Source organism: Populus euphratica, unplaced genomic scaffold (genome assembly GCF_000495115.2).
Source record: "Populus euphratica unplaced genomic scaffold, PopEup_1.0 scaffold66.1, whole genome shotgun sequence".
In the NCBI taxonomy this organism is placed as follows: Eukaryota; Viridiplantae; Streptophyta; class Magnoliopsida; order Malpighiales; family Salicaceae; genus Populus; species Populus euphratica.
The window spans coordinates 465,761-478,856 of record NW_011499944.1 but is presented as its reverse complement, the minus strand read 5'-3'; the positions used below and the strand labels follow the sequence as shown (position 1 = coordinate 478,856).

The 13,096-nt window shown below is 35.9% G+C and overlaps 2 protein-coding genes and 1 pseudogene across 5 annotated transcripts; 2 read left to right on the top strand and 1 right to left on the bottom strand.

Moving 5' to 3' along the window:
* LOC105137347 (cytochrome P450 98A2-like) lies at positions 1–2,309 on the top strand (annotated as a pseudogene).
* A 79-nt stretch (positions 2,310–2,388) lies between these two features.
* On the bottom strand, positions 2,389–4,530 carry LOC105137348 (cysteine proteinase inhibitor 6-like). Its single transcript, XM_011043069.1, has 4 exons — positions 4,204–4,530; positions 3,308–3,518; positions 2,889–3,034; positions 2,389–2,753 (listed from the first exon to the last, which is right to left on the bottom strand). The coding sequence occupies exons 1-4, from the start codon at positions 4,399–4,401 to the stop codon at positions 2,628–2,630; spliced, it is 681 nt and encodes a 226-aa protein (XP_011041371.1). The 5' UTR covers positions 4,402–4,530; the 3' UTR covers positions 2,389–2,627.
* Positions 4,531–6,006: 1,476 nt separating this feature from the next.
* LOC105137349 (protein kinase family protein / protein phosphatase 2C (PP2C) family protein) lies at positions 6,007–11,778 on the top strand. 4 transcript variants are annotated; one of them, XR_844553.1, is made up of 12 exons: positions 6,007–6,328; positions 6,435–6,552; positions 6,757–6,923; positions 7,139–7,206; positions 7,307–7,530; positions 8,153–8,204; positions 8,779–9,325; positions 9,720–9,789; positions 9,882–10,096; positions 10,195–10,299; positions 10,878–10,973; positions 11,324–11,778. XR_844553.1 is itself a non-coding variant. In XM_011043070.1 (12 exons), the coding sequence occupies exons 1-12, from the start codon at positions 6,214–6,216 to the stop codon at positions 11,516–11,518; spliced, it is 1,977 nt and encodes a 658-aa protein (XP_011041372.1). In that variant the 5' UTR covers positions 6,007–6,213; the 3' UTR covers positions 11,519–11,778. The 4 variants fall into 4 exon arrangements, 2 of the variants coding, with proteins under 2 accessions (XP_011041372.1, XP_011041374.1); XR_844552.1 differs by having other exon boundaries at positions 10,180–10,299; XM_011043070.1 differs by having other exon boundaries at positions 9,882–10,101.
* The last annotated feature ends 1,318 nt before the right edge of the window (positions 11,779–13,096 follow it).

Sequence of the window (13,096 nt, the reverse complement as noted above, 5' to 3'; positions counted from 1 at the left end):
CTAACATTTGCCTTATCTTCATCTCTCCTTTTCCTATATGGCTCTGCCTCTGTTAGTATTAGTTTCGACCTTTGTTCTCGTTCTTGCATACATTCTGTACCAGAGGCTGAGGTGCAAGCTACCGCCTGGTCCACGACCGTGGCCGATTGTTGGGAACCTCTATGATGTCAAGCCTATTATGTTCAGATGTTTTGCAGAGTGGGCTCAGGCTTACGGACCAGTTGTTTCAGTTTGGTTTGGTTCAACTTTGAATGCCGTTGTGTGTAATGCGGAACTGGCAAGGCAAGTTCTCAAAGAGAATGACCAGCAGCTGGCTGATAGACATAGGTCTAGATTTCTTGCCAGGTTTAGTCGAGATGGCAAGGACCTTATCTGGGCTGACTATGGTCCTCACTACGTGAAGCTTAGGAAGGTGTCTACTCTTGAGCTTTTCTCAGCAAAGAGACTTGAGGAACTCAGGCCTATTAGAGAAGATGAGGTTTCTTTCATGACAGAATCCATTTTCAAGGATTGCACCAATCCAGGTATGCCATATATAGTAGCATATCTCTTCCTTTTTTACCTTACTATTTTTAGCAATTTAGCTGTTCTTTACGTTTTTGTTTTTTTTTCCTTCTTTCTTTTAGGAACACACATACGATGGTAGAAATATATTTGAGGTAGTCGTCCTCTTCATCTTGTATCTTAAGATTCATCTGGCAAATCATGTTTGTTGTAAGAAATACTATCCCATCCCATAATTAGTCTTCATCAATTTATAAAAGTTTATAAAATATACGGGTTTATCAAAATATATGGAGTGTTTTATATATGTTCTTAGTAAAAAATATATTGAAAAATGAGTTTACAGTTAAAGAAGTTTATAACCCCATATTGATTGAAATCTAAAGAAGAAGTAAATAACTTGCAACAAAATATATGGAGTGTTTGTTTATTTTTTTTGTGTTGAGAAAAAAAAAATCAATTTGCAACAAAATGCGATCAGAAAGCTAGCTATCACACTAAAACCTGTCAGGTTGATGGTCGTTGTGCCTAATTCGAAATTGTCTAAAAGGACTGGCCTTGAGATCATGATTTATATCTTGCAGAAAACCATGGAAAAATCTTGTTGGTGAAGAAATATCTGGGAGATGTGGCTTGGAATAACATTACAAGACTAGCATTTGGGAAGCGGTTCATGAATTCGGAGGGGATAATTGATGAGCAAGGCCAAGAATTCAAGGCAATTGTTTCCGATGGATTTAGGCTAATCACATTCCATGGCCGAGCACTTTCCATGGCTTCAATGGATGTTTCCACTAGAGGAAGAGGCTTTTGCCAAGCTTAATGCTCGTCGAGACAGGCTGGTTAGATCTATCATGGAGGAACATAACAATGCATGCAAGGAAAATGGTGGTGCCAGGAATCAATTTGTTGATGCATTGCTAACACTGCAAGAAAAATATGACCTCAGTGAGGCCACATTTATTAGTCTCCTATGGGTATTGTATTCACATTTCCTTAAAATCTTAAACAATTTGGTAGTTTCTATATGCTGTCAAATGAATCTTTGGTTTACTGGCTATATATGACTGATTAGGGTTTACTTAAACTTGTATCTAATATTTTGTGCAGGACATGATCAGTGCTGGCATGGATACGACAGCAATCTCAGTGGAGTGGGCAATGGCTGAGCTAATCAAGAACCCAAGGGTTCAACAGAAGGTTCAAGATGAGCTAGACCGAGTGGTTGGGTTCGAACGTGTCATGACTGAGGCAGATTTCCCAAATCTCCCTTACCTGCAAGCTGTAGTCAAGGAATCGCTGAGAGGTTGCACCCACCAACACCACTGATGCTACCCCATCGTGCCAATACTACTGTTAAAATCGGCGGCTATGACATCCCTAAGGGATCAGTTGTTCACGTAAACGTATGGGCTGTGGCTCGTGATCCAGCTTTGTGGAAGAACCCTTTAGAGTTCCGGCCGGAGAGGTTCTTTGAGGAGGATGTTGACATGAAGGGTCATGATTTCAGGCTACTTCCATTCCGCGCTGGAAGAAGGGTGTGCCCTGGTGCACAACTTGGTATCAATTTGGTCACGTCTATGATCGGTCATCTGCTTCACCATTTTCATTGGACCACCCCTGATTGTGTCAAGCCGGAGGAAATTGACACGTCAGAAAGACCTGGACTTGTCACTTGTATGATGATCCCATTACAAGCAGTGGCCGCTCCTCGCCTGCCTCCACACTTGTACAAACGGGTGGCTTCCGATATGTGATTTGCACTTTGCTGCCATGGTTTTGCTTGGATTATATTAGTTTTTGAACTGGAGATGGTTCCTCACCAAGTCTGAAATAAAGAACAAGAGCTACAAGTGTTGTCTGCCCATGGTTTGGAATAAATGATAGGAAAAAACATTAGCTGCATTCAATAAGCAGTCAATATTTTGTATTTGAGGTTGTCAACTCAAGCATTTCTATACAGACAGATATGAGTTGAGGTAACTCATAAAAGCCACATCTATGCCATAAAGCATCAATATATACAGATTCAAACATAAAGCATAGTTGCCAAAGTAGTGTGTTTATTGTTCTATATCATAATGCAGGTAGCAGCACACCAAGGCACACATGGTTTTAGCATATTATGGGATCAAATTCACATGAAACTTTCCTTCCATGTTCTTAATTACTTCAACCTTGAAATTTTCTTCTTTTATTCCCCTCCTCAATTTCAGAAGCAGATTGAATTTGGCATAATCTTCAATGACCTGCAACATCAAACCATGGAAAAATCAGTCGGAAAACTTCCACACTCACATACCATAATGCACAGAGGTCGGAAAGATCAATCCAAGTAGGGACAAGAAGCAAGATTTCGAGCTCCAACATTGAAAAATGCCAACCTTGGCTTTCGCCAGAAGGATCTCTACAAGTTCATAAGGGGACAATGAGTTGGATCTCTTCTGAATGGACTTAACAGCATGATTTGCTGCATCTTGGACCTCAAGATCATTTGTTGGCACCGATTGCCATCCTGATCCATGATCATCTGATTTGCATAACGTGCCTGATTAATCACTGCTTTGCGACTAAACAACTACTCAATAACACCCTTTTAAACAAAATCTACATTTAACTAAGATGGTACAGATCCAATCCCACTGACAGCAAAATCAGCTAATTTAATAAGAAAGGATAGCGTTATACCAAAAAATGAAGAAAACTTCACACACCAATTCCATTCTCATTACAACCATCAACAGGAAAAAATAAAAACACAATCAATTGCTCATATCTATATATAAAAAAAGAGATCCATTACCTGGTTTAACACCGAGGTCAGAGGAAGTACCCCCTTCAACATGCTTGAATTCTTGCAACTGCTTGAAGTTCATCCACGGCTTCACCCAGACCTTAACTTCATACATCTTATTATTACCAGCATCAATTGCCTCTAGAGTAAGGTGGTATAGCTTACCAGCAACCACCTGCTCTTTCGCCTTCAACACCCTCACAAACTCAAGAATAGCATTCTGTAGACAGTATCCAAAGTAAATACTAAGAAACCTAAGACCTTGCCAAAAAAGTTATCAAATTGACAAGCATTAAATACTTGTACTAGCTATAATTTTCTGAATTCATTTAATGATCAGGTTGAACTCAGTTAGCGCACTTTGGAAAGTACTCAAGAAAAAAGCTTGAGCACAAGGATCCATAGAAACTTGATTACTAAAAAGGGAATTGAGAATAGCCATATATGCAAATGTATTTGTAATATATTATCCCCATTATTATAAAAATTAAACAATTTTTTTCAACTAATTAGATTTTTTTTTCATCTTAATTTCTAAAATAATGAATCAAATATCAATCATCCTGTTTTCTTGACAAATATTTCATGGAAACAAAAAAAATGAACAAAAATGGTTTATATATATTATAAATACTAGAAAAATATATCAAGCCATAAGATAAAGACTAAATCAACAAATAAATCACCCAAAACAAAGGGAAAAGGCAAAACTCTAGTAAATGAAAATCAGAAACCATATATAATCTACAAAAACATTCAACACTATAAGCACTCGAATATCTCTGTGACCCCTCTCAAATCATCATCATCATATTTGACAACAAAAAAGAAGAAAAAGAAAACAAGAAAATTAAGAATTCAAAGAATTGCAATAAAGAAAAGAAAAAAGATCAAGAAAAAAAAACCTCTTTCTTGTTATGCTCTTGGACAGCAAAACGAGCGAGGCTATCAATCTCTGCACTGTTTTGAGAACCTTTACAATCATGAACACCACCAAGCTTCATCTTCAAGAAATTGTCCTGTCTACAAAGACCCAGTTCAGTATAGCACCCACAGAGCAAAACCAAGACACTCAAGATTATTAAAGAGGATTTATTCTTCATCTTCTTCGTCGTGTATGTCAAACAGAAAGAGATCTACTCGGTTCTCTGTGTCTGTTTCTTCTCTGTTAAGGAATAAATTTTCGCAGATATTTAGTTAACTTGTGGTGGTTGATTTTGAAAGGTAGTTGGCCACCTCCTTCTCTCTTACGGGTTGGGTTGAACTTAAAATCACAAAGGGCTAAGCCCAAAATCGAAGACCTTGCAAATAATCCAAGATGAATGCAACCACCCCAAATATGGGCTTAGAGTCTAAGCAAAGGATTCAAATTTTAACTCTGCTCAAAGAGGGATATCATTTGAAAATCATAGGGATTAAATCCAATCCAATCCAATTTATGTCATTTTATTTTATTTTTTAAAATAATAATGAAATTATTTTATAATTTTTTAAATAAAATTAAATTAATTTTTAATAGAGTCAATCATGTCATAGGTTGTCTTAGTGTTCTTTTAGAACTAAGATTAAACCATGGGAGGGGCTTGTTCTCTTCCTCTGCACCTGGATTCGAGTTTTACCATACACGCCTGTCATCCTCATGGTGCCTTACCTGGGCTTGCAGGATGTTCAGTGGGCCGTGAGGATTAGTTGTGGTGAGCGTAAGCTGGCCCGGACACCCCACATAAATAAAAAAAAAATTAAACCTATTTTTTTATTAAAATTTAAATTTTTTATTGTAAATTAATTTTTTTCTATATATTTAGATTGTTTTGATTTTTTAGTATAAAAATAATTTTTAAAAAATAAAAAATATTATTTTAATATATTTTTAAGTAAAAAATACTTTAAAAATGATATTTGTTACATTTCTAAATATTTTTTATTGAATTGACTAGGTCAACTTTAAATTGATATTTTTTTTTATATCTAACACCGTTGTATAACACAGATGAGCCAAGTCTTAAATTCATTCTAAATTCTAAATTAATTTTAATAATATATGGTAAAATTTTGAAGAAAAAGAAGAAAGATTTGAAGAATTTTTTTGTTAGGCGTTGTTTATATATCAACTTTTGTGCATTGAAGTTGATTTATGGAATTTTTAATTCAAATGCCTGATTTATGATTTCAACTATAGTAGCCAAGGAAGAAACACTCTCCCTTAATTCATTATGTTTGAATTGAAAAAATTGATGAGCTAAATTAAGGAAATTAATTTTTTGAGCTTCTCTTAAAAAATAATTTAATTGATAAGAAGAAGACATGTGACATATTTTTAATTCGGATTGATGATATTCAAAGAAAATATTTTAAGTTCTTACTCGATGTAAATACAATGTAATTTTTTAAATATTTATGAAGTGGGAAAAGTATAACATATGCTTTATTTGATATTTTGATTAAAAAAATATACCATATGCTTTTATATATAATTATATATATTTTTTTTTAGATTAACGTGGGTGTCCGGGCCAGCTTGCGCGCACCACGACTAATCCCACGGGTCCTGAAGTTAACAACCATGTAAGCCTCTAGTGGCCATCATATGAGCAACCAAGGACTCGAACCTGAGACCACAGAGGGAGCAAACCCTTTAGTCCCAAATCTTTACCACATGGCCACCACCTAGATGATTTATAATTATATATATTGATCACTACAGTTGAGGACAAACAAACGGAAAACGGCCAGGAAAGGAAATTTCCTGCAAAGAAGAGAGAGAGGAAAAAAAAACATTAACCGCTAACTGGTGTGGTGGACTCCTCACTTCACTTTTGTCTAAAAAATCCAGATCCCTACTTTTATCGGTTGTTCCTCTCTTCGAAAGCTGCATTGAGAGAAGAGAAAGGGGGCAAGAAAATAAATATAAGGTAATGGGGCTAGAAATTGTGGAGCCAAATTCCTGCATAAGAGGATGCTGTACTAGCAATTCAATCCCACTTCACCTCCCTCCTTCTTCCTACACTCTCCTCTCTCCAATTGCCAAAGGTATGTAAAAAACACTTCAAATTCACTGACAGTTCGAGTGTTTTTAAGTTTTTGAATGTGGGTTTTCTTTCTTTCGGTGATTGATGTTTTCTTTTTGTGTGTGTAGGGGCTGAGAGTGTGGTTTATGGAGCTGTTTTGGATGGGAGAAAAGTTGCTGTTAAAAAACCAATCTTGTCTACTTCTGAGGACATTGATAAGTTCCATAAGGAGCTTCAACTCCTATGGTATCTATCCCTTTAACTTGTTTTTGTTAATGGGGATATGTGGTTTGCAATAATTTTATTTTAATGGGTTCTTTTGAAACTCAAATCCCATTGCAATTTGTAGTAGGAAACAAAAGAAGGATTTTGTTGCATTAACATATTGGGTTATGTTTATTCTATTTTTTTATTTTTATTTTTCCTATTGGTTTTTGTGGAATAATGAAGCAAGCTAGATCATCCTGGAATTGCCAAGCTGGTTGCAGCTCATGCAAAGCCTCCAAATTATATGTTCTTTTTTGAATTCTATGAATCTGGTAATCTTTCTGAGAAATTACACGTGGAAGAATGGAGTCCAAATATGGATCAGGTGCTCATGATCACAGTCCAGCTGGGTATGGCTTGTTTTAACTTGAAAAGTTTATCTGTTATATTGTTTTCTTCAAGATTAAAATTTTTAAAGTCATGTTCTGTGGTGGTGTTGGATGCAACTGAATTTTTTCACTAAACTGTATATTTTTATTGATTTGGTTAATTAGAAGATTTTTTTGTAAGGACATTATAGGGTGATGTTACGTTGTTTTTCTTTTTCACTGTTTTCTTCTTCCAGCAAAGGCTTTGCAATATCTGCATAACCACGAGATTGTACATAGGGATGTGAAACCAGCAAATATTCTTGTAATTATCTTCCATAAGCTTCTAGTCAATCCATGGTTTGCTTTTTGGTATTGGAAATTGTTGAAACACAATTTTGAGATTTTTTTTCAATCTGATGCAGCTTGATGAAAACCTTTGTCCACACTTAGCAGATTTTGGTTTGGCAGAATACCAGAAAAATCTCAAGGGAGTTTCTCTTGAGAACTGGAGATCATCCGGAAAGCCAACTGGTGGTTTCCATAAAAAGAACATGGTTGGCACACTCATTTATATGGCTCCAGAAATATTGAGGAAGGAGATACATACTGAAAAATCAGATGTCTATAGTTTCGGAATATCCATCAAGTAAGACTTTCAGAATGTTTCTAACTTGCAAAGCTTCTGTTATATTTAACCAGGAGAAGAATTTATTCGCATGTTTTTACTTGAGCATTTAAATTGTAATTGGGTAGTTCAAATGAGAAGTTTTTGGAAGCCTACACAGTTTCTTAAATACTCAGGCAATTGATTATGATTCAATTAAATAATTTTTAACCTTGACTGAGCAATGGAAAGACAAATCCTCTTGTGGTCTCTATATTGACACATGGTAACTTGTCTATGTAGTTTCTTGATCAGCTATGTACCTGTTGCTGCGACAAGAAGTGATACAATATGTTTTGCAATTAATTTTACCCCTGAATAGTTATTGAAGGATTCATGAAGAAAATTTGGCCCAAACATTAGAATGAGAAAAAAAAGTCTTATAATGAGTCAGGCTTTGCTAGTTGAGAGTGTTAAGAGCTAGATATATCAGTTTAGGTGGAGCTTTGGTTATTAATGCTGCTTTACATGCTTAGACCAAAGTCCTTACCTATTCATTAAGGTTTATATTCCTTGTTTTTTCTCATATACCCAGGCACGCCTTTTATTCTCTTTAAGTCGCATATTAAAATTATTCATATGGTTTTATCATATTCTGTTGCAGTGAGCTTCTTACTGGTGTCGTCCCATATACTGATCTCCGTGCAGAAGCTCAGGTCAGTCTTTCATTTGTTTGGTTTGTTATTTATATTGTCTTTCATTTTCATTTTCATTTTTTTTTTTGTATTTCCTGAACTATAGCTCTGTGTTTTGAGTTTCTCTTGTGTTCTGATGCAACCATTTTTTTGCTATGTTATCTATCTAGTTGGTAGCTTCTCTGATTTCTAGTTCATTTGATGTTTTTTGTCTGCTGCTATTTACTGGTGTCTTGTAATAGGAACAATTGATAACCAGAATAACTTCCTAACATCTGAATGCATGTGTTAGCTAGAAAAAGGTTCTTAATCTGTTTATTAAAACATGCACATACTAAATGTCACATCTTTTGTTCCATTGATTTATTTACATTCTTTGATAAAGTATGCACATACAGTCATATCTAAAACACACTGGAGCAGATCATAACTGTTTTATTTATGTGATTAGGCTGAGCCAGTTTGTAGAATTTGAGAACACAGTTCTGTTTATTACATTCTCGTGGACACTCAAAACTATGTCTGGCATATTGTGCTTTCCACTTAACATGAATAATTAGATTTTTTTTGGTTTTGGTTCCATAAATGCTGGCAGGCCCACACTGTCCTGGAGATGAACTATACTGAACAGCAACTTACAGCATCTGTGGTGTCTGGTAAATTACGACCTGCTCTTGCTGGTCTGGGTTCAGGTGCTTCAGCAAGCATACTTTCATTAATACAGAGATGTTGGGATGACAATCCTCAAAATAGACCTTCTTTTACTGATATACTATTGGAACTTGATCCAATCTTGGAGAGCAGAAAGAAATCAATTGGAAAAGATTTTTCCCTTGACAAATATTCTATTTCACATGGAGATCAGCCAGCAGATAGTGCCAAGAATCTTACAACGTACCAGGAGATTATTAACTGGTCCACTCAGGGTGAAATTCTATCAAAGGCTCCTCTTGCAGTAGATTCCAGTTTAAGAATTTGGCTTGATTGTTCAAATGTTGGTTTGGCTTATCGTCCAATACTTTCCTGGGGATCCTTTGCCACATGCGGTAAAAGGGAGACTATGGAAGATACCCACTTCCTTATGCCCCACATGTGCAACAAAAAGGATATCCATGCTTTTGGTATCTTTGATGGTCATAGAGGTATGCTCGCTTTCAATAGAAATCATACTATGGCCGTGAATTTGAGGAAGAATAAATTCAAATTACCTTTAGAGCATAGTAGGCAATTAATCACCACATTTCTAAGATATTAGTAGGTTAAAATCATTCTTCCTCAGTCCAAGCCCACTACATTAATTTGTAGCAATTCAATTTTTGTTTTCTTTTTTTGCAAGTACAACAAAATATTCTCTTAATTTCAGGGGGGTATCTGTTTTATCTCTCAAGTTCAGGGTTTTTTTTTTTGAAAAAAAAGAAAAAAAATCACTTTCTTTGTTTAGGAGAACATTCAAAAATTCATTTCGTTTTATTTTTATTTTTTCAATTTTTTTTTCTTGTTTGAATTAATAATACATGTTTACCGGTTCATCTTCAGGTGCAGCAGCTGCTGAGTTTTCAGCTCGAGCATTACCTGGATTTCTGCACAGTACTGGTTCTGCCAGCAGGTAGGAACTTTTGGATGGTTTCTCCTTTCAAAGACATTTTAAACTACAATAGGCCCGTTCTTAAAGTAATTAAACCCTTTACATGAGTGCAGCCCCAGAAATGCATTAGTTGAAGCATTTGTTAGTACAGATGCTGCATTCAGAAATGAACTGGATACTCATCGTAAATCTAGGAGAGTTGTTCAGAAAGACTGGCATCCTGGCTGCACTGCCATTGTTGCTTTAATAGTTACAAACAAGCTTTTTGTTGCAAATGCTGGTGATTGCAAGACAATTTTATGTCGGGCTGGCAAAGCCTATCCTCTAAGTAAGGTCAGCTGCATTCATTTACACAAACTGTTTTTCAGTTCCGTGGCTTGTTGTGAGTTTTATTTTTCTGAAACTGGTTAGATTTTGAAAAATCAGGATCATGTCGCAAGCTGTATCGAGGAGAGGGAGCGTGTGCTTAGTGCTGGGGGACAAGTAAAATGGCAAATTGATACTTGGAGGGTTGGACATGCTGCACTCCAGGCAAGTAGTGTTTGTTTTTAAACAAGTCCTTTATTTATATGATTCATTTCCAAATAGCTGCATGTTTAATTGAAGGCTGAGGGATGAACCTTGGATCCACTTACAAACTAGAATTTAGAGAAGAAGTCATTTAATTGGTAAAATATGTATGATTTAAATCCAATATTTTACTGGAAGAAACATTTTAAACCCAAATGCATCTGAAACAGATCTTGATTGCATGTGTCAATGTATCACTGGAGATGCTATAAAAAATATTATAGTAGGTTACCCATTTATATATCTCATGAACACTTCGATTGGACACATGCCCAGTAATTGCTTCTGATTTCAAATATTGGCCTACAGACTGACATTTATAACTGGATTTTCTCAAAATATATTTAGGCTTCAGATCAATTTTAGGTTTTAAATCCAAGATAAAAATAATCACGGTTTTGTGAATCTTTTGCTCTCGTACCATGTTTTATCTTTGTTAACTAGGGAAGTTTTACAAACAGTGGTGGGAAATGTTTATAGCCACTCTTCCTCCATCACCATCTCTCCTGTTAAAGAGTTCAATTAATTTGTTTTAACAGGTCACTCGATCCATCGGTGATGATGATCTGAAGCCTGCTGTAACTGCAGAACCTGAGATAACCGAAACTGTACTGTCAGCGGAAGATGAATTCCTGGTACGGACCACTGCTTTGACTAGTTCTTGTTATGGCAAGCAGTTTCATGTGCACTGAGTTCCTTATTGCTTCAGCTTTCTTTCTAGAGGGGAACAATGTGGTTCTAAAAGAAATAGTCAGTGCTGGAAAATTGATATGCTGCCTTGTTATAACCACTTACCATTGTTTATTGACGCCTTTTATATGCTTTTTTCGTTGTATGTTGTATTGTTCGGAATTAGTTTGATTAAAAAAGAATGGCATACACAATGATCTGTTGGTAAATGTTAGCACTGCTAAAATGATTACAAATGAACACATTTTCTGACGTTCCATTGGATGTAAATGAAAGCAATGTTTTCAATTTCTAGGTGATGGGCAGCGATGGGCTTTGGGATGTCATGAGTAGTGCAGATGTCATAAGCATAATCAAAGACACCGTCAAAGAACCTGGTATGTGCTCCAAGAGATTGGCAACAGAAGCTGCAGAACGAGGCAGCAAAGACAACATTACAGTCATTGTTGTCTTCCTGCGCCCAGTATCGACAGCTGAGAGAATTTATTAGGCAAACTGAAAATTGTCGATCACAAATGGATGCTGTCGAGACCTAAACAAGATAATGTATGCTTTTACTCGGTCTTCATTGCTTCATGTAGTTTATTCATTCGTTTGTATGATAATAAATTAGTGTATTAATTTATTTTCGTGAAGGCTTGTAATTATAATTTGTAAGAATGGATCATTGATTGCTAATCACCTGGACAACAGCGGGCGATTGGCAAATCTAAATTTAAACTACAAGCCCCATCTCCTGATTTTCGATAATATAGTGTGAGTCGTCAGTGATTCAAAGCTGATGATTGGATCCTCACTGGGAATCTGGAAAACCTGGCTCATATCATAACCATAGAAGACATATTCTGATTGATAATTCGCCAACTCATCATCTTCGCCTGAGATAATTCCTATCAGGTGATCATCACTAAATCTTGCAAGCACCATCTGTTGATTTTCGCAAATCATTGGTTCTTGAATGAAGTTTAATTGCTGATGATCAAGCTCCACTTGCAACTTGCAAGGCAGGTTCAATGTTGACAATTACTGTTTCATCATATAAAATATCTTCAGTAGCTTGAACTCCATTCTCTATTTGAACAATGGCTGCCCCAAGCTCCGTCTCCTGATTTTGAGCAATCACTGGTTCTTGAATGAAGTAAGCTTGGTCAGGCTCCACTTGCACCACAGGTTCAATGTTGTCGAATTATATTTCTTTCTCAAAAGAATCTTCAGGAGAGAAACCTCCATCATCTTCCATTGCAACAGCAGCCGCCTCAAGCCATATCTCCTGATCTTTAGTAATCTACTGCGTTTCTTGAGATTATGACAGTTAAGACCCCAAGTCGATTGATTGCCAATGTCCCAAGCTCTATTTTCTGATTGTTAGCGAAAGTATCTTCAGTAGATCGACGTCCGTCCATTGAAACCGTTGCAGCCTCAAGCCACATGTCCTGATTATGGATGATCTGCTGGGGTTCTTGAGCTGGTGACCTTACAGATTCAGAGTTGATCACTGTAAAAGTGGTAATGCTTTGAATGATCTTTGAATATATTATCATCTTCAGCAACTTCAAAAACTTTGCATTCATTTTGCGTTGTGCAACACAAGAATAGGGTTATGATCTTGAATCTTGATCAATGAGAAAGAAGTGTGGCAAGTTAGCTTAGAAAGAAATATTGTTTTTTAATATTATGCTACGGGTTTTTTGCTTGATAAGGAGAGATCAGCTGCATTTATATAGGAAAATATAATGGCAAGTAATCAATTAGGAAATCCAAATCCATTTTGGAATAAAAGAAAGGGTTGACATAAACATGCCTGTATCTTAAGATAAAACAGAAATAGATGTCTTTTTTTCTTTTTCTTTTTTTGTATGGACTTGAATTATTAAGAACTTCTGTCAACTAATTTTTTCTAAAGGGCTTATCGTAGCAAGCTTCACATAAAAGCAAAACCTAGAAACTAAAATGTCCTTTGGCACGAGTAGGGATTGGATATTTTTTTTTTTAAGTTAGTTGAGAATTCAACTAATAATCAAAGGTTATTTCACAAATAAAAAGATGGGGTTTAAACAAATTCCTCATG